Source organism: Dermacentor silvarum, chromosome 3 (assembly GCF_013339745.2).
Source record: "Dermacentor silvarum isolate Dsil-2018 chromosome 3, BIME_Dsil_1.4, whole genome shotgun sequence".
Classification (NCBI taxonomy): domain Eukaryota; kingdom Metazoa; phylum Arthropoda; class Arachnida; order Ixodida; family Ixodidae; genus Dermacentor; species Dermacentor silvarum.
In genome coordinates, this window is record NC_051156.1 from 201075661 (window position 1) to 201096896 (window position 21236).

General features: G+C 42.6%; 1 protein-coding gene across 1 annotated transcript; it reads left to right on the plus strand.

The window, feature by feature from the left end:
- The first annotated feature begins 354 nt into the window (after nt 1-354).
- LOC119446498 (bleomycin hydrolase-like) lies at nt 355-20652 on the plus strand. Its single transcript, XM_037710934.2, has 11 exons — nt 355-666; nt 5519-5667; nt 7053-7205; nt 7964-8194; nt 8732-8824; nt 9842-9997; nt 10923-11081; nt 14379-14446; nt 16468-16588; nt 17501-17564; nt 20460-20652. The coding sequence occupies exons 1-11, from the start codon at nt 654-656 to the stop codon at nt 20609-20611; spliced, it is 1359 nt and encodes a 452-aa protein (XP_037566862.1). The 5' UTR covers nt 355-653; the 3' UTR covers nt 20612-20652.
- The last annotated feature ends 584 nt before the right edge of the window (nt 20653-21236 follow it).

Consider the following 21236-nt stretch of genomic DNA (forward strand, 5'->3'; position numbering starts at 1 on the left):
GACTGCTAGAAACATATCGTGCGGCACAGAGTAGAATATTTTTCTCCAGGTAAGCCTACTGCTAGGTCCTGCACGAGCAATTCCGAGCTCTTTTGAAAGTGAAAAGTTGCACAACTGTGAGGCGCGTGAAGTTGCATTACGGGAACGTAGAAAACATAAACGAATTTCGCGCCAAGCGTTGCTCGTTGCTCCGCCCCACGTTTACTTCCGTGGCACCGAAAGTCGTACTTCTCGTTGGCAACACTGCTCCACATCTCTTCGAAACTACAAAACTCTACAAATGTAAAACAGCGCAGCGGTAATCCGTTTTCAGCTTCACTTCTTGAGCGTCCTAAACAAAACCGTGCCGTTGTAGGGGGTAGCAGGGTGGCATCGGAGAACTTCCGTGTGGCAGGGGGAAAGTGCATTTTCATCCGCGCATAGGGAGCGCTGTGGATAGCGGCGGCTCCGTGCCATATCGCACGGCATCGGATTCGACATTTCCGGCACTCTCTGTAGCGGCTGGTCGCGCTTCGCTCCTTTCTTTTCTCCAGTACACACTTGGCATCTCCGCTGTGGTCACCGCTCGTTCGTTAAAGAGGGAACGTTTACTTTATTTCGCTTCACAAGTTTCCCCGATATCGAAGGACTGCTGCTGCTGCTTCGTTCTTTCCATGATGGCACTAGGTAAGCGCGACGGTCGACGGTGATTTGCTAGTTCAGCGCGAATATGCGTGTATACGACACTAGAGCATCCTGCCCTTGCTACACGGCGCATTGCGCTTTGAGAGTTCATTTTTTGAGCTATCACTTTAAAATCTCTGAGCACTCGTTCTTTATCTCTTAATTCCGCGCTGGCGCGCGGTGAAGTGGGCTTCCCCTGTGCACTCAGCATTTTCCCAACTCACGCTATTGTGACTTTTGAACCGCGGTAGTTGAACCAAACTCGCGTACTTTTGAACTGTTCCTTTGCACGGCGAGCACGCATTATTTCTTTATTTTCATTTTAAAGTGCACTACTTGGCAAAAAGGGCCTTGAATGAAAGTCGGTCGGCGACATGGGTTCAAATGCACTTTTTTTCTTTCACTTCTGTTTCTTGCTTTGACAATTACCAGCTGGAACACCCTTCAAATAGCACACGCACAAGAAATATATACATATAATAAAGCTGAACTACGCAGGACTGTTCAGTTTTCGCCAGGTGCGGCATTGTTATTTTACGTAATTTCCGTTCTCATTGCAAGTTGCAGATCTCGCATACAATGCAGACAAGGCGACTCTAAATTACACTGACAACTTCAACTGAATATGACATTATTTCAGGGCAGTGGGCCCTTTTCAGCCAATAGGCCAGGCAAAATTTTTAAGAAACAGCGGCACAGCAAAGATTTTTTTGCTATTGCTCTTCTCATTTCCATAGTTCTGTGCCTGTTATTATCCAGCCCAACTCATATAATATGTGCAGCCTCGCAAATACTTATTCTGTTAAATAAATGTTTAGTCTGTTTATATCTTGCATGTATTGACAACTTGGATTGACCGTTTAACCGTGCGTTCACTTGTGGGCTTATGTTCCTAGTGAGCCTATCACTGTATATATTATTATGGCATTAAGTTTTGTGTTGGGATATAGTACCTGAACATTAATCACTTGGTACACTTGCCAAAGTTCCTCCTCTTTGAGGATAGATTTCATTGAGCATCACGCTCTTAGTAGTCCTACCGTGGTGATGTATTGCAAGGGGCTGGGATACTAGCTAACCTTGGTTCAATCGTCTTGTTCGAAAGGAAGTAAAGTTTAACCAAATGTTAAATAGCATTCTGTTTAAGAAAACAACTAGTCACCTGAACTGAAAGTGCTAATTATTATGTTTATCCCGAACATCTTGAGACCAATACATCTTATTAAGCTGTGTGTCAGTAAAGCATTATATTGAAGGTAATTAACCAACTTCTACACCATGATGATATCCTTAAGTAGCACGAAAGGTCAATGCAGGCTGAGTGGTTCAGTCAAGAGCACAGACTGCTGAGACAATGGAGAACGGGTGCACTGAGTACGCGCAACGGCCGATAACATTGACAAAGTCGCTTTCCTGAAGATACGTTCACATCTGTGTAATATTTGTAGCTTCAAGTCAGCACAAAAAGATTGAGCTGCGATTATAGTGCACTGCAGTGGCTTGCCATAGGCACATTGAAGTTACGAACTTTGAAGCTGTTAAGTGTTCTTATTAATTTGAAACAAAACAGACTCCAAATGACAGGCTCCCTATGAAAAAGCTTTCAAGTGGTGAGAATATATAATGTGAAAAAATGTGTCAGAAATTTCGTATTTTGAAAACAAGAAGCAAGACAAAACTTAATGCATTGTACAGTCACGTGCAGAAATCAGTGTCAAACAGATCTCCGAATAAGGATGAAGCATGACCAACATGTCATTGTCCACACTATTTTAGTTTTACACCAGGCAAAAAATCTATTCTGCCACAAAAGCAAACTACAAGAGGAGGGCAGAAAAAAATAATTATAGAATGGAGCCCAAACACTGTAGGCTGGATTGACAAAACAATCAAGCGTCACATCATGTGCCACATTTCGAGTATGCTTCTTGAAGATTACCTCTATTGAGAAAAGTTCTGTCATTACATTAAGAAGTTAAAAAATGTTTAGTTCCTTGTAGATTCAGCGCACTTGTTGCTGAACTTCCTAGGAGATTATTAAACTTGCAAAAGTGCACTGCAAACATGACACAAGCAAAGAAGTACAAGAAACATGGTGCATCTTCCAACGGGCATCTATAAGAAGATTGGCAGACTTTATACCGAGGCAAAAACAAAGATAGCGGGCGTGTGTGCAAGTTTAATATGAATTGCAAACATGCCCAAGTTCACACTTTGATAAGGTAAAAGACATTTAAAGGGACACTAAAGTAAGTTGAGCTAGATTGAAAGATTACTGCTTGGTGGGTGTAGGTGTTCAGCTTGCTTGAGTCACTCTGCGGCTCTGCTTGGGTTCAGGTTAACAATTACGGTCACTTCGGCCTCCTCTGCAGGAGCCGGCAGGGGGGCTCAAGTGACCGTGACTGTTAACCTGAACCCAAGCAGAGTCGCAGAGTGACTCATGCAAGCTGAACACCTACACTCGCCAAGCAGTACACTTCGTATATAGAGCTAAATAAAGAATCTACAAAAGACGTTACAACGGCATAGAGGGCGGCCATGTAGAAATGACAAGGCCGCCACTTTGGCGCAATTGGTTCAAAATTTGGCGCTGTTGAATTGAGTTCAAAGCAGCAGTGGCACCTTCGACGGCAATTTCCTTGGCAAAAAATTTATATTTGGCATACAGAAAACGATGATATACTTCTAGATGAATACTGAGTCGGTCTAGCTCGACTTAATACTTTGCTCTGTGTCCCTTTATTTTTTTTTATTTTTTTTTTCTTAGCTGTGTTAGACTACCGTGGTGGCTTAGTAGTCATGGCATTCTGCTGCAAAGCAAAAGGTCGTTGGTTCAATTCACAGCCATGGCAGCTCATTTCCAATAGAAGAAAGAAATGCAAAAACACCTGCGTATGTAGAGCTTAGTATTGTTAAAAGAAACTTGAATGGAGAAACATAAATTTGGAGAAAATACTTCACTAATGTACCTCTGACAGGTTCAGAGTAGCCTTGGGACATAAAGTTCCATCGATTACGTCTGCTTCAAATGGAATGTGGTACATCTACCGAGTGTTATAGCTAACATGGAGCAAGTTCAAGAAAATGAAGCCTTCTGGGTGGATAAGACCACCTTTATGTTGTTACCTCCAAGAAGCCTCCAATATTTTTGTGTTCTTATTATTTAACAAATTATTTGATTATTAAACTGTATGGTCACAGTGTGTTGCTATGAGGTTTTAAGAACACTTTAAAAAACATCACTTTCAGTTGTTTGCAATGAGCAACTTTTTGTGCTGCCTTTCGGAAACAAAGTTCAGAATCACCATAGCACAATCCGAAAGCTTTAGTGGTGCGCGCAACTCCACACCACCCACTGAGCCGTGGTGCTTTGTCTGCAATGATGATACTAAAAAGAAGGTATATTGTAGAACTAAAATTGGTGTGTCGGTGCATGCGTGAAAGTGCAAATATGGGGGGAGCCTCATGTGTGTCAATTGCACATGATGTGCTCTGGAAGCTGTATACTCAGTCGACCATGCACTTTATTATTTTTTTATTTAGCCATGCTGTGAGCCTTTTACAAGAGCCTGCACAGGCAGTTGGTTACACGTGAGCACCAAACAACATTGCGTCACTCCTAAAATTTGCAAAACAAGAGAAAAAAAAATTGCTATGAAGTATTCCACAACTAGCTCACTTTTAGCACTTTATGCACTGTACAAAACAAAATGAACAGCAGTCTTCATAAGCACTGACAGAATATAACAAAGGCATTTCATCATCAACATTATATAACAGAAACCACGAGCCCAAAGGCAAAAATACATCTGTATCTCATGCTGAGCAGAACTATGACTCCCCTTTTGCAACAAAGGCTGGCATCCACATAATCTAGCTTCAACAACTTCGGTGCATGGAAGCATGCCTTATGTTGTCAGTTTTCTGGGTAATGTTGCTACGCATGTCGATAAGCAAACAGAGGTGGACTTGAAAAAAAAAAAAAAAAAAGAAAGGAATGTCACATCTTGCATGTAAAGCATCATTTTTGTGTTGTATCATTCTTAGACTACCGACCTGACATAATCGACTTTAGTTCTTGCATTAATAGAAGGTCTAAACTATAGCCCAAAAGCCTGTGGAGTCTAAACCCTAGATAATATGCTGGCAAGCATCAGAATACTCTAAATAATGTGTTAGAATACTTGATTCTACAAACCGGTTGTACACAGAAGCTGGATGTCATAACCTCATGATACATTCGCTTGCTTCGTTACTGCTATCACTGTGACTGCCATATGCGAGCACAGCCAGAAGTATGCACAGCATTCATGTTTAATTTTTAGCAGTAAAGTCTCCTGCCTATCCTTATAGCTACACATCTGCAACTTTTGCTTTGTGTCGTTACGTCATGATAATATCGATGACGCCAGGTGTGGCATTTCAAGGTCAACTTTAACATCAAATTATAATGCCTTTTAAGTGTTTCCCAGCCATCATATTTGCCAAGTGCCATGTTTTTACGTATGAGAAGTTGTGCTTGAGTTTCTACTACTTGAAAAATATGGGCCAGTATACTTCTCGAAGTACATTGACGAGGCGTAGATCGCTCCAGTATTGAATGTCACACTGGAGGAGTCAAGTTGTGTATAAAAGCACAATCGATCATGAGTACATGCTCACGCAACATAGCCAGTGTTTTTGCATGCATGCATACGCTGTCCTCAAGTGTCAGCTGGTCCTGCATGTCTTTTTTATTCGGAGTGCAGACTACATGCTTGTGTGTGTTCACTAGATGCATCATTAGCCGAGGTTGCATTGATAAGTGTATGAGTGGATCGATCATTAATTGTGCTTTTTCTTTTTACGTTTGCAGCTTTGCGCAGAGAAATTCTCGAAAAGTTCCAGAAGGAATTTGAGAAGGAACCCAGGAACCGGCTTGCACAAAATGTCTGCACCAAGGTTGACATCAAAGACCTGTGCCAGAAACGTACGGCTCACCTGAATCATGTGGTGTCGCACAAGGCAAGTAAATACTGTACATGTTTGAGTGTTAATGGCAAGCTTGCCGTCTGATCACTTAGCTTATTGGTCACTGCATAATAGTTTGTTTGTTTGAGAATAACCTTATGATGTCTGTGCAGGTGGGAGAGGTGGAATAGTTTGTAGAGCTTAGAGGAAGGTAAAATTAGCTTTAAAGAGACACTAAAGCCTACAATGGTAGGTTGCTCATCTTTAATTTTATATATGCCAGCCTTGCCTTGAACAGAACCTTGGGTTGCTTTGAAGGAAGCAAGAAACGAGATAAACAAGATTAGTAGTGAAGCTTCTCTGAAATACCTGTACTAGGTCTTTGTACAAGCGGCACCCTTGCCTCACGCACAGGGTCCTGTGCCATCATAGACAAATAAAAAGCGAACAAGAAGTAACAAAGTAGAACACCTTTCACAATTGTTAATACTAGTAGCTCTCTCTAGAGCAGTTTCATTTATCCATTCGTTCAAGCTGTTATAGGCCTCACACTTAGCGTACAAGCCGTAGTCTTTTTGATATTCCACATACGGATCAAAGCAGAAATGAAAGAATGCATTTTAGTAAGCCCTAACTTGTTCCTATTTCAATTGTCCACAATAGTATACACTAACTCTTTTTCCGCCTGTTGTATTGAGATAAGAAAGAGAACCCAGAACACTGCCAACCCATTGTCCTGTGGCCCATGTGCAAAAAAGAAATGCAATGCACAGACCAGCAGTCGAGAAAGAAATTCCTGGGAGGCATCTTTGGTGCCTACATAGCATAAAAAAAGTTTTTTCTGCACACTGTGAAAATGAAGCCGATTTTATTTAGTGGATAGGATGTGAAACAACTTTAGAGCCTGCTGTGTATAAGTTAGAGAGAGAAACATTGTTGAATGAATACTGGAGTTGATTGCCTGGCCTTACATGCTACTCCTTGCATGCTACCCTAGGTGAAGAGGGTAGCACCTCTAATTGTCCTTCCTTCCTTCCTATGAAATGCATTGATGCATAGTACAGGTGTACAGAACATAAAACAGTAATAGTGCCGAGTCGAGGCCAATGTTTGAACAAAAAGCTAAGAGCACTTTTGTTACGTGCAAAAACACTGCTGGTGCTGTTCCAAGGTCCAGCTGTGTGTTGGCAACTGAAACGAGTTGTCACGTTAGCCTAAAGCAAATGTTGGGAGTAGCCCTTAAGAACATATAGTGCATGCAGATGCATAAAACTTGACTTCAGTCATCACATGCATTGTGGTAGGCATTGCGCTGTGGGTAATGTGTCAGCTGCAATTTGTGAATATAGTTTGCATAGGGCCCATGAGTTGGTTTTCTCTGTAAATAGTATGCAGTTTAAAATAGTGTCTTGCATGGATCTTGTGTGCTTTTTGGACAGGTGGATGTCGAAGGGAGACCACCCTCGAACCAGAAGGTGACCGGGCGATGCTGGCTGTTTGCCTGCCTGAATGCGATTCGGGTGCCACTCATGAGGCACTTCCAATTGGATGAGCTTGAACTCAGCGCTGCATACCTGTTCTTCTGGGACAAGGTGAGAGCCATATTTTGCTTTTGATTGTACTTGAGAGTAATTGTTGTCAAAGGGCCTCCGTTGTGTAGTAAAAATTAATCCTACTGGGGCCTATCACTGCGCCGTCCTTCATTACGCGGATGTGGTTTTGAGAAGAAAGAATGAATCAGCCAATCGATTAATAGACTGAGAACAGGGAGAACCAGTTAAGGGGCTTAACTTTCATAGGTCCAATAACGTGAAGCCAACAAACAGTGAAGCCAAGGAAAGCACAGGGAGAAATTAACCGTTCTTCTTTATTTGAAAGTGTAGAAATAATAATGAGGAAAAGGGATAGGAAAGTGGACAAAAAGGCAACTAAAGGCAACTGGCTGTTGGTTGGTGCCGCAACTTGGATGCTGCAGTAGCTCAACGGTAGAGCATTGCACGCATAATACGGAAGATGCGACTGCAACTCCCACTTGTGGCAAGTTGCCTTTTTGTCCTCTTTAATTTCCCATTTTTAAATCATTTATACATGATCGTGAACTTGTTCAAATATGCTTTCCTTGGCTTCATTGTTTGTTGGCTTCGTATGGTTGCAACAATCAATTAAAATGTTGTGTACACGTTGAAAGTTTTCCTCCAACTTTGGTGTCACATATATGTGCATCTTCATAAGAGTGGAATTTGGGCCAGTTGGTGATGCATATTTGAGTACAGTGAAGCGTCAGTGACTTTGTCCTGTCTTTCGCGCTTCACCGTACTCAAATATGTACATCTTCCTTGTGCAACCGCAGGTGGAGCGCAGCAATTACTTCCTCAACAACGTGGTCGAAATGTGGCGACGGGGAGAGACCGTCGAGGGCCGTCTGTTCAGTTTCCTCCTCCACGAACCCCTAGAAGACGGCGGCCAGTGGCACATGGTGCACAACCTTGTGGCCAAGCACGGACTCGTGCCCAAACAGTGCTATCCGGAGTCGGTCACCTCTGAGTCATCACGCCGCTTCAACCAGATCCTCACCAGCAAGGTTATTCTCTCCTACTTGACCATTATATCTACTCCAGTGCTTGGTGGTCCCAGGAAACACACTCCCCTATAGTATCTCTCATTTGTTACAAACTCTTTTGTCTGGGCCCTCTGTGCTTCAAGGAAGCCAGTTGACTTCGTTGGTATGGGTTCGTGGTAATCGAATGGTGCAAAAGATGAGCAATGCATGAAATTAAAATTTTACTGTGCAGACGTCAATCATCCCATGTATCCAACTTTTTTTTTTTTTTTAGGTTGTGTTGTGTGCATTGTGCCTATGAGCGAGCAGAGTAAGGAAATCTGAGGGGGTCGATTTTTCAATAGTCACAAGCATACGAAGAAACGGGCAATGAAGTGAGAAAGTATGGGAGAGATTATTTGGTATGTTTAACTGAAATGTGGAAATAAGTTAAATGAAAGCACGTGTACAGCTGCGCTTAAATTTCGCATCATAATTTTCGGACATTTTTTTTCATATGGCCGTTATTAAGGTGCCTATGTAATATATGTGTATGAATATCTTTTTGTTTCTTCCCAGCTGCGAGAATTTGCCCGGGACTTGTACACCCTGTTGGCGAAAGGCTGCTCTGATGCCGACGTCCAGTCCACCATAGAGCAGATGATGGAAACTGTGAGTGATGTGTTTACTACACCATCCCTTATTTCAGGGATCTCCTAACACAATTTTATGCAATAAACATTTTTTGTGTGTTTGCACAATTGATTAATACAATACCAGCCTGCTTAAACATAGGTGTTTATGATTAGTGGTGTAGGAATATTTGATTCAAATCGGTTAGTGTGCAATTCAGTTTGAAAGACACTTTTACTATTGGAAATATTCGAACCTATAAAAATTGCTGTTGTCGGATCTTGAGGTCAGCTTCTCTGCGGTATAGCCGTGTTATGCGGCGAAGCATACAGACGGTACTGCGGTGAATCATATTTGCGCGTGCAATGAAGCATGTTGAAAGTAAGAAGTGAGCACTGGGTCACAGGTGCTTATGTCTATCGAACACTATCAGCTCAAGTACCCATGCTGTGCTGCCTCTTCACGCATCTGGACAACCCCAGCCGTCAGGTGGAAACCTTTTGCAAAACCAATAGTATTCGTATTCGAAAAATATTTGATTCACTCTTGGTTTTCAATATTCGAATTTGCTTCGAAATTGGAAATTCGATATTCGCGCGCCCCTAGTTATGAGCGTGGCTGGGTAGTCAACCTACTACTAGTGCGGAGCTGATGCACTACACAGGACATGAACTTCAGAATATAATGCACTTATAACTTGCAGAATGCTAAGAATTAAACTGCATAAAATAGACGTTAGGAAGAAGGCCAAATGATAATAAACAACAGCTGATGCCAATATTTGAAGAGTTATAAAAAGAGCAGGTGCTTCTAAAATTTCAAAATGATAGTACTTCCAACAATAAAAAGTGGGACATTTCTAAAATACTTTGTTTGTTATCAGAAAGAACTGCCTTCTTAAACATTACACTAGAGAGCTTTACCTTCCTGTTAACGAAAAAAATAAATTTTACCAGTACTGGAAAGTTGTACTGAGTGACGCACGAAATCTTTTACTCTGCCATGGCAGGGGCACTTGCAGCTCATTTCTTTTTTTCACACTTATGTCTTGTGAAGGTGTACCAGATTGCGTCGATCTGTCTCGGAACGCCCCCGGCCACTTTCACCTGGGAGTACTACGACAAAAACAAGGCCTACAACCGGCTGGGCCCCATCACTCCGCTAGAGTTTTACGAGAAGCATGTGAAGCCACTCTTCAACTTCGACGACAAGGTGCGGTGACGTCACTTGCCTCTTGCAGGGTAGAACACCGTGGCTTAACTACGCGTGATTATGTTAATCTCACCTCACTCTCTTGCATGAAAGTGATATTTTGCTGTTTAGGGTTCGCGTAAATGGATTGTGAGATTGACGATGGAGGAAGAACAGCAGCAGCAGCAACCAGATTGGCCATTAGTCCTAACTGTTCTGTGTAATGGCAAATGGATGGTGGGTTCCCAAGGGGGGATAACCTTTCACAGGCATTGCAGGTGTCCAGAATTCAGCACACAGATGCCTGAAACTACTGCTGCGTGGTGGAAGAGTACTTTAACACTTCGTGTCCCCAAAAAATCTCCACTTTCACATGACTGATTGAGCTCAGTGTCTTACGAGATCTGATCTTAACGAGACCCAGCACACTCATTGAGCATGATATGGCTGACTGCTGTAGCTTTGATACTAACAGCCATTTAGCAGCAGTGGCATCACCTTGCAAGCTGTTGCAGTGAACAGCTGCCTTTGCTACACTCGACACAGGGTCCCCTCTGCTTTCCACCAGTGTGTCTAACTTTCTCCTTCCCCTTTTTCTGCAATGCCTAGTGAGGTGAGAGGCCCTTGCCTTCTTTACAGATGGATAATGGTACATTCAACTGGTTGCATTCAGATGCTCTGGCAGCATGTATTACTGCCGACTAGTCAAAATTGTGTTCTTGGAACACACATTTGCCTGGCCCATTCAGAGTTCTTGGAGACAAGCACTCTGTGTCTAGAAGGGCACTATGTCGACAACAGTGCAATGATGGTGCGAGTAGATGCATAAAGGGGAACTGGAATTGTGAAACTTTTTCTTTGAGAAAAATAGACAGTAATACTTTCGGTGCTAGTGCTTTTTTTTTTCTTTAGGTTTTCTTTGTTTTGCTTTGTTTTCACCTTGCAGGTGTGCCTGGTGAGTGACAGCCGGCCCTCTAATCCCTTCGGAGAGACCTACACAGTGGACTGCCTCGGCAATGTCGTTGGCGGCATTCCGACAGTCTACAACAACCAGCCCATTGAAGTTCTTATGCAGTCAGTCGTTGACTCGGTCAAGGCCAATGAGGTGTGTTCTTGATCTTGCTTCAAAAAAATGCTGTGCTCATCCCCTCAAGGACAAATATCTAACAGTGCCATCAAAAACCCATCAAGCCAATAGCCAAGATCTGGCTGACACAAAAGCCCATTTGACTAGCTTTGTGTCAGCATTCTTCGAAGCCATAAAAACTTTTCCCAGAAGTGTTTTCAAGCATTTTTCATAAACTGGCGTCCTCACAGTAGTGTTGGAAGAAAGTTGTGCTGCATAAATTTCTTGCAATGGCACACTGTGTGAACAAACCACTTTCTTTTGCACTCAGGATGTCAAGGTTGAAGTGGGTTGGATACCAGAAACTAACAAGACTTTGCAGCACACTGGTTTTAATGAGCTTGAGTGTGTGTGTACAGCATATTTTAATGTGTTTGTACTTGACACATAGTCACCGTTGTTCCTCATGCGAAAAAGAAATAAATCATGTAGGCAGTCTTTATACCTGTGAGAGAAAGCTTATATTAGCACGAGTGACAGTCCTTTCATGTTGAGTTGCATATAATATGTTGACGTAAAACTGCCTTTTTCGAAACAGTTCAAGAGTTTATGGTTTGACAGTGTTTCCACAGTATTCGAGCATACAGTCGAAACCACTTATAACAATATTCAAGTGCCGTGAAAATTTCATTGTTATAGCTGATAATTGTTGTAACTTGGTTGCAAGAAAAAAAAGCACAGGGGACTGACATCTAAGAAGGACAGTTGAACACTCTTATACAGTGAAACCTCGTTGCTACGAACACCACATCAAGGAACCTTTAAGATTATCGAACTTTTCAGAAATTCCACCCTGACTGCTTATAGCTTCAATGTAAAAATATTTCAGTGCTACGAACTTCAGAATACTGAAATTTTCAGAATAACAATCGTTACTCGGTTTTCGTGTCATGTAAATAACGCCTTAGTACTACGAATAGTATTCCGAAATCTGGGGGATTCTTGGATTTCCGTGTATCCTTTACGGCAGCCGGAACAGTAGGCTAGCAGACAAGGCTCAAAAAGCGGACGCTGTTGCGCATAGGTTTGCCAAACCCGAGACAGCGCCAGAGTAAAATGAAAACGCGGAGAGTGTTTTTTAAGTGTTTTTTAATTTTTTTAATTTTCTTTCTTTTTTTTCGGAGGCGATGACGCATCAGGTTTTGAAAGCGCATGCTATGCCCAGACAAGTGTGACTGTGTCGCCTAGCAACGGAGGCACGTCTGCTCCATCTTTCTCTCTCTTTTCGCACTTCTTTCTGTGGCTGTACCAGCTATGCCCGCGGAGAAATATAACCTCCATGCTCACAGGAATGCCACACTGTCGCACTTTCCGGATGTTGTCATCTACACACGCTTGCACGTTGGAATAGTTAGTGTTTGTCTCAAGTGAGACAGTTGCGGTGTCCATGGCAAGGTATGTAAAAAATAAGCAAAAAGAAACATTGCACTTTATAAGCGACATGCACCTTCTTCTTTGTCGGTGGTTTTCTCGGTGTCAGCATCTCTTTTGTGCGAACCACTCTATACACGGTGCTGCAGTGGTGCCTGGCGGCCGAATCTATGGGGAAAAAAAAGGGACAGTGCAACCTGAGATCTAACAGCAGCGTTTTCGTGGATAGCTGGCACGGTGACAACTGATAAACTGATGGTCTGATGGGTGAAATGTTTAATTTTTGAGGCTTTTACTATAACGACCTTTTAGAACACTTGTCTGCTTAAGATATCTCTTCTTGAGCGTTTTGAATGACGCACTCTCGTTCGCGGGCTAGTTGGTGTGTGCTTCGCAGATGGCAGTGCTGGGCAGGTAATTTTTTTTCAACCGCCATTTCACATTTCGTTGGGGGGAAACCTTGTGTTTAAAAAAATGGCGTCTGGTGGAGGCGACGCATGTGTTGCTGGTCCGTCATCGCGGAAAAAGTCTTTCGCCGTCGTCCAGCTCTTTGGACAATAATGATTCAGACACCAAAGTTTATTTCGTTTCTGAAAGCGAGAGCAATGGCGATCACTTCGAAATTAGCAGTTCATCAGATGAATAAGACTGCTCAGAAGATACTATTGCGAGTGCGTGTCATTGGCGGCGCATCGACATGAATGACATCCCCACGAAGCCTCCTCGGCTTCCATTTTTGGGCGTCGCCAGTAAGGCGTTTAATATAACATTGCCTGATGACTGATAAAACTTCCCAAACTGCGCTCTTGCTCTATTTTTTATTGTTGATTACCAGCTGCTAGCTGGCTTCCTTTATAATGAGCAATAATAAACTTTAATATGCTAATTTGACTTGCTATGTGATTGTATTCTTTTTTTTTCAACATCGAAAACTTGCTTTTTAGAAGGAAAATATTCAATATCAAAATTTTTTTAATTAAGCAGTTCGGGCATAGAAATTGTCAAAATAATAAAACGGTTATGGGGTTAATGTGTTCCGACATTCTTAGGTTAAAAATAACAAGCTTTTCTTTTTCCTGTTAGTTATGCCATATAAAACCATATGTACTTTTCAGGATGTGCAAATACAGCACCACTAACTATTAGTTGACTGCGACGAATAGTGATGTTGTTACCATCTGGTACTGTTCGCATCATCAGAACTCAATAGCCGCGAAATTACAACTACTTGCCAAGGAGTGCATGGTTTCTTAGCACGCATTGCGTATGGTTCCACATCAATTCCAAAGCAACAGCTGCATGAAACGTATTGGTCACCTACTATTTACAGTGCAACGTTGCTGGGCTATTTATGCTGCCTGTTTTATGCTGTGTGACAAATAACCTCCGATCCCTGCAAAATGTGTTCCATGAAGCCACTGAAGCAAAGCAGGCATACTAATTCATGGTGCACATTATTATGTGCTAAGAACATGGTTATCATGCAGAGTGAAATGGACTCGGTGATGCTGGCTGATGTTGTGGCAAAAATGTGACTGAAATAGGTTTTCTGTGGTTGCTGCTTTAATGTGCGTTGGAGCAGTGATCTCAAACACAGACCTTGTAGAGCTCTCTTACATAGCCCATGTGGGCATTCTAGAAACTGTAAATTTCCCTCTAAAGCTATAAGCCTTTGGCACCTCTCACCCTCTGCTAAGTAGGGTTGTAGTGCAGAGCTTGCGGGGGGAGAGCCACATATCATGTACGCGACTCCATGCCTGATGCAAGACCACTGCTGTAGAGGCATTTCAGTGCTGTATAAGAACAAGCAATGTGGTCATTCTTAGAGGGGCTTGCTTTATTGAGTGCTGTATGTAGTGCCAACTTTGCTAAAGTTCTTTTTCTCTGTGTGCATTCGCCTTCTAGCCCGTGTGGTTTGGCTGTGAAGTTGTCAAGAGGTGCGAGTTGAAGCGAGGAATCTTCGACACAGACTTGTAAGTATGCACGGAGTGCTAACAACAGACAAGTTGTGCTATTCACTGACTCTGCTTACACCCACACAAGGCAACAGGCACCCATGCAAAGTGCACATCTGGGAAAATATTCAATAGCTGTGAGACAACAAAGGTTTCTTTTTTTTTTATTCTCCAACCTTAGTTTCACCTAGCAGCGTGTGTCTTTCTCCTCCAATAATTTTTAATGCGAAAACATTTATATGTCCCATTATGCGAAAATCCGTCGTAGCCAATGTGACCGAAATTTGTTATCGAAAATGGCCGACGGCTCAAACAGTAAAAACACGTTTAAAAAAATGCTCGGATTGACACCAAATTTCTGAGGGACGTTCCTGTAAACAAAGTAAACTAATGCCTTTGAAAAGAAAATTTGGTAAATTTCGGTCTGGGTAGGAATCGAACCCGGGTCTCTGGTGTGCGAGACGAGCACGATTCCCCAACGCCACGGCGCCTCCACGATTCTGATTGACTAAAGGTGTGCCTACTGTGTGCATCATTCAGCACATCACGTCGCAGCCATCTGGCTGACTAAAGTTGTGGCCTAAGCATGTGTTGTCGGGCCGATGGGGAGCCGATGGGGAGAAGGTGGCGCCACGTCATGAGTGTATAAAATAAAAAACATAATGTTCAATTGAACGCCGCTGAGTGGTCCTTCAAGTTACGAACTTCTCGCGAGCAAGCGCGTGCATCGAGACGCTTGGCACGTTTTGATTTGGCCTTACCAAGGCGCAGATATAAAGCAGGCGAGAGCTTGCGCAGACAAGGAATGCACGGAAAAAAAACATTTCACCAAAGGGACTATAATGATTCCCACACATAAGCACTCTTAAGTGTGTCTGCCAATTTTTGTTTGTTTTTCAGTTTCAATCAACGAAGTCCACATGCATGTACTTTGGAGCCTTTGTGACAAGTAAACAAAAAGAAGAATGTCATCCAACAATAAGTTCATCAATTGCATGCAGAGCTCCCAAACGTGCTAGTGGCCAGTTAGAACAAGAAAACACAGACAGGAAGTTAATTTACTAGCCCCATCGGTTCAAAACTCGCTTCTTTCATAAAGCACTTCTATCGTATCGTATCGGCTTGTACGTAAACAACAATAAGAACACTTGCTTTCTCAGTATCATTGTGCCATGTTGTTATTGCAAAATACCGTATGTATTTGAATATAAGTCGAGGCTTTTCACCAGAATTTCTAGTCTCGAAGTCGCCCCCCCCCCCCGCCTTATATGCAAATTTCACCTTACAGTGTGGCTTTACAGCAGTGCACGCCGTGGTGCCGTGAAGCCACACTATAAGACGAAATTTGCGCTGCCTTGAAGCCACACATCCATCCAAATGCAGCAAGATGCTGCGTTTGGGTGGATGTCTCATATTCCCTTTAATTACTTCTCTCCACCTAGCGGGTTTCCGCTGAACTATTACGTCAAACACTTGCCTTTGCTTCGAGTTGTTGACAAATTCGACTTCGCCCTGCCATCTGCCAGCCGCCTGGTTAGCTCAGACGGTAGAGTGGCTGCCCCGGAAAGGCGGTGGTCCTGGGTTCGAGTCCCGCACCAGGACGAATTTTTCTTCAACTGCGAGGCTTTCTTTCAAGGAACCCGTATGGGTTTCCTTTGTAGCAATTGCTGCATTTGGGTGGATGTCTCATTGTCCCTTTAATTACTTCTCCACCTAGCGGGTTTCCGCTGAACTATTACATCAATGCTGAATTAAGCGTAACTTGAGCAGTGGTGCAGAAAAGCATATGTGTAGCCAGTGTCTCAATTATTCTGCACATCATTCGCAGTGTCGCTGGTCTAGTAGGCAGTCATACACCCGACTCGTCTAAGAGCTGCACCCTGCCAATAATCTGTAAAAAGTCAGTGCGGGCCTTACATAAGTCGATACAGAATTATAAGTGTCACCTCTGCAGGGATGTTAAAAAATTTCCTGTGTAAGCAGCAGCTGTTCGCCTTCGTTTCTTGTCAACAAATGCACTTTTTTTTTTTTCCTTCCAGTTTTGACTATGAAGCACTTTTTGGGACCACCTTCACATTAGGGATGTCGAAAGCAGACCGCCTCATCTACGGCGAATCCTGCATGGGCCATGCCATGCTCTTTACTGGAGTGTCCCTCGATGTGAGTGAACAAGCTGAGCTTTACAGACGGCGTTTAGCCACTGACACTTGACTGCAGTGTTTGGTTTATCTTCTTTGGTCACAAATTGTGACATTGTTGTATTAAAGAGTGCACTTTCAGATTCTAGTGCATCAGGGTGCAGATATAACGTAAACGATCGAGGCTGATCGAATGCTTTACTTTGAAAATTTGCAATCGAGTCCATACTTGGCACTCGCAGCACAAACATTTGTAGACTTTGTCGCACTGTTGCAAAGCTGAATCACAGGGAACTGGATTGTTTTGAGTATGCACATTTCAGCAGTCGCCGTACATGTCACTTTCTTTACACAGCACCTGCTTCTACACTGTGCCTTAGGTTGTTTTCACCTGTTTGTATATCACGATGGTCTTTAAGCACCTACATTTCCCTTCACGTATAGCTATGTCTCTATTTTTATGCGTGATTGACTCCACTTCACGTGCTGTTGTTGGCTATAAATCTTTGGATAGGGTTGTAGCTTTGCGTTACAGTGAGGCTGTGAACCTCGGCTTGTTTTCCTGAAGAATTCAGGCTTTTTTTTCATGTGTTACAATGAGGCTACAATGACGTTTGACACTATATATTTGTTCACACAGCATGTCTCGCCAAGTTCAGTCATCTCAGTACATACTGTTGTGCAAACTTTGCTGCTCCAGCCATTTGTGAATGAATGAATGCATAAATAAATTAATGATGAAATAGCCCATCCATTCATGTCTTGGTGCCTGCTAACAGCTCAACACCCATTAGTGTGTTGATTTATTGGTGTTGGCCTCAGCATACAAATGATGCGGATTAAAATGCAAATAATATTAGGTAGCGTGGTGCTGTGGTGTTCACTGTCAGCTGATGGTCATCATTTTTTTTTTTGTTATACCCCATTCTCTCAGTCTGATGGCAAGCCAGTGAAGTTCCGTGTGGAAAACTCCTGGGGTGATGACACGGGAGAGAAAGGTATATTATTTCATTTTCGTGCTCTCCCTTCAAACATTGTCATCAGTTGACATGTTCATGCAGATTTATTTCACATTTGCGGGTATAACTCACGTAAGGAAAATTTGACCTTTTAAAGAGTAGTATTGATACACATTTCCCAAGTTGTAGAAACTCGCAACACTCTTCTCACGAATGAAGGGATCACACTTAGCATGAGAAGGTTGGGTTTATAGTAGATTATTTAAGGCAGTCTGGTACATTTTCAGTACTGTTCCTAATGTTTATACCATTTGGATATTCATCTAATGCAAAAAAAAAAAAAAAAATTACTAAGTCAGACTAGCGATGTACGAACTTTTCCCTTCAAGCTCGTCTTCACAACAACATGCCCATGATTGTCGTGAAGCCACACTGTGCTTCAACAGAGCCCAACCGTGAAAGCGGGGATGAAGTGTACCGATTTAAAGGCATGTAAATATGGCAGATTCTGAATATGAATTGAATACTGCTTTTCCGAATGGAAGTATTCGAGAATAAATTGATATTCGATGTTTCCTAAATATTTGAGGATGGACAAGTGTGAGCATATTTGGATGTAATTCAGTTATTCAAGCCTGCCTTTGCACAAAAGAGAAAGAATTACTTAAGCTCTGTGGGACATATTTCGAGTGGTCTGTGTAAGCACACTGAAAAATGTGGTGGTCCTTCACTTTTTTGCTTATTAAGAACATGTCCATTTTAGGGAGACTTCCAAATAGCACGGCATGTCTTTAAAAAAAAAATCGAACTTTTTTTTTGTCTGCCACCATTTTCTATCCATCTAAACAAACCAGCTTCACAAGAAAATTAGTGATCAGCAGTATGCTACGTTAAAAAAAAAAGGAAATTCAGTTTTCAATTAGACATTTGAAGCTCGTGTCTCGAATACTTGTATTCAATTTGAAACCTCAACATTGAAACACACCTACTGAAGACGCAAAGCAAGATTGCTTCTCCAGAAGAGTTACCTATATGTTGAAGAAAAGTTAGATGTTGCGTGCAGTGATTGCGCAGATTTTCTTTATTGTTTGCAACTCTTTCTTCAAAGAGTTGCAATTGAAAGCATGTGTTATTAGATGCAAGTGTTGCTAAGTACAAAATTACAGCATCATGCTTTGTGCTAACCATTGTGAAATCCATCTGCGACATATAGTACTTTCATGTCCTAGGCTTTCTGCATCTGGTTTTAGCTTGTGAACATCGATTCACACTGTTTCTTTGTTTTCAACCAGTTCTACACTTACCGTATTTTCTGGTCTATAAGTCACACCTTTGTATAAATCGCACCCCCCCCCCCCCCCCCTCAAAATGTCACTTTTTCCGAAAAAATAATGTATATAAGTCACACCAATGTATACGATGCACCTGTCCATTTGGTAAGTGATTTAAAAAATAGTGACGTTTCACTTCGCGAACGTGGGTCACACACAACTGTATGGTTGCCATTCCTATATAATTGTGATAGCAATGATATAGACACTCCAGGTGCATTTCTGTCATTGTGGTTGCCGCGATGTTCCATATAAATAAAGTCCAAGGGCAATAACATTGTCCCTGCTCGCCGTATGCTGTATGTACGAGTGAAAGCCTGCAACGGTGAGCTGAATCGCACACAAGGGAGAGGAAAGCGGGAAGGCAGCGCGGGAGGGTAGCTTGTACTCTGGTTGCAACTGCATAGTTTGCGCATCGGCGCGCACCATATTTTGAAAGCGATACGCAGATGCGACGACTTCGGAGCCGTATCTTGAAAGCGATCTGCAGATGCGACGTCTTCAGGATCGATCGACTTGCAGTCGGCCTGCGCTGCTTGCATTGCTGCTCCGTCTTTCTTGTACGGCGCTCGGCAACTCGATCACGAGAAGAACCCGGTACCTCCATAACGTGCACACAACCCGTAGCAACTGCTAGAGGAGGTCAACCCAGTGCACTTCACATGGCCATAGCATCTAATCCAATTTTGACGGCAGTTTACCCCCCCCCCCCCAAAAAAAAAAGTATATAAATCGCACTGTTCTATAAGACGCCAGTGGCTCACCGACAAGGGGGGGGGGGGATTCAGGGGTTGGAACCCCCCCCCTGAGGCCGACTTAACCCCCCTTTTGTTTAACCCCTTTTCTTTCCTTACGCATTTGAGTACTGCAATTAAGATGTAAGATGCGCAATCGTCTGCACACTCGCAAAAAGCGCATTTTTTGACAATTTCCCGTGAAGAAATCGAAATTAGTGCTGTTTAGATGGTATTGGCAAATTGTCAACCCCCCCCCTGGCAGAGATCCTGGGTGCGCTACTGTAAGACGCACCGATGAAAAATTCAGAAAAGTACAGAGACTTGTACACCGGAAAATACAGTATTCATTTAATTAGAATGTGTTACAGGCCTCCAGGGTGGCATTCGTCGAACAGTATTGCAATGACTTAAATTTGGCATAACTGTTAGAATCAACAGTGTGTGCCATAATTTTGTTTGTACATTGCTTCAGGTTTTACAGTTCTGAATTTATAATTTATAAATGGTAGGAGTGGTTTCACACAACCTTAGCGGCTTGATAACCTAACCTAACCATGCACTACACACTTTGAACCACTTTAATTTAGCACCCCGATCACAGAGGGCACTGTCAATTGCAGTTGAGTCTGATCAGGATCGAATTTATTTATTTGCTCCTTTCCATAACTTATGCAAAGAAGCTAATCACGATCGAGAAATTTGGTACCGATCGTAATCAAAAATGCCATGTGACACCGGTATAAGAAGTTAGTTGCGAACTAGGAAAGGTGTTTGGTGTGAACAGCAAACACTTCCCCTTTGCCCCGACTTCCACAATGCCCTCTTTATTTCTTTTTGCTTAAGGTGAAGGACTTTCTTTTTAACAGGTTTCTTCACGATGACCCGGGACTGGTTCAAGGAGTTTTTGTTCGAGGTGGTTGTGGACAAGAAGTACCTGCCTGCAGATGTGATAGCTGCAAACTCGAAGGAGCCCAAGGTGCTGCCCGCTTGGGATCCCATGGGTGCTCTTGCTCACTAATGTCTTCACCACTTTGTGTTCAGAAACGTAATAAATGAAGGAAACTGATGTGTTTATATTTGATGCTTTAAACGTGCTGTGTTTCTTCCAGAAATTGGTCACCTTTCTCTCTGTATGCTTGCAGTAGTATTCGCATTAGTGGCAATCGTTAAAGCCTTCACACGAAATGCAGGCAGAGCACAAATAAGAGGAAGTTTCAGCTCTTACATTGAATACTATCGAGTTGCGTTTTTGACTCCTCGTCACACCATGAATATATTAACGCCTGTGAAATACACTGAAGACAAGTTCTTTAAGCTCGCTGAGACGCTTCCCTGTGGCTTGAATAATCCCATAAAACCATCCCGTGCTCTGGCAACCTCTTTCTCTCTTGCCTGCAACATTATTGAACATTAATTTACGTCCTAGTAAACTAGCAGTCCACATATCCAAAAAAAAGTTTTGTTTCACGACCTTTGCTTTGAAGCTCTTCCTTCCCTATAGACTTGCACCATGTTCCATTCCCTGATTACCTGACATGGCAAGACTTCTTTTCCAGCCATTGCCTCATCCAATGCCTTCTGCCTCCAGATGCTAGAGCCAAGTGGACAGCCACTGCACCCTATTCTCCGATTTTAATGTTTTC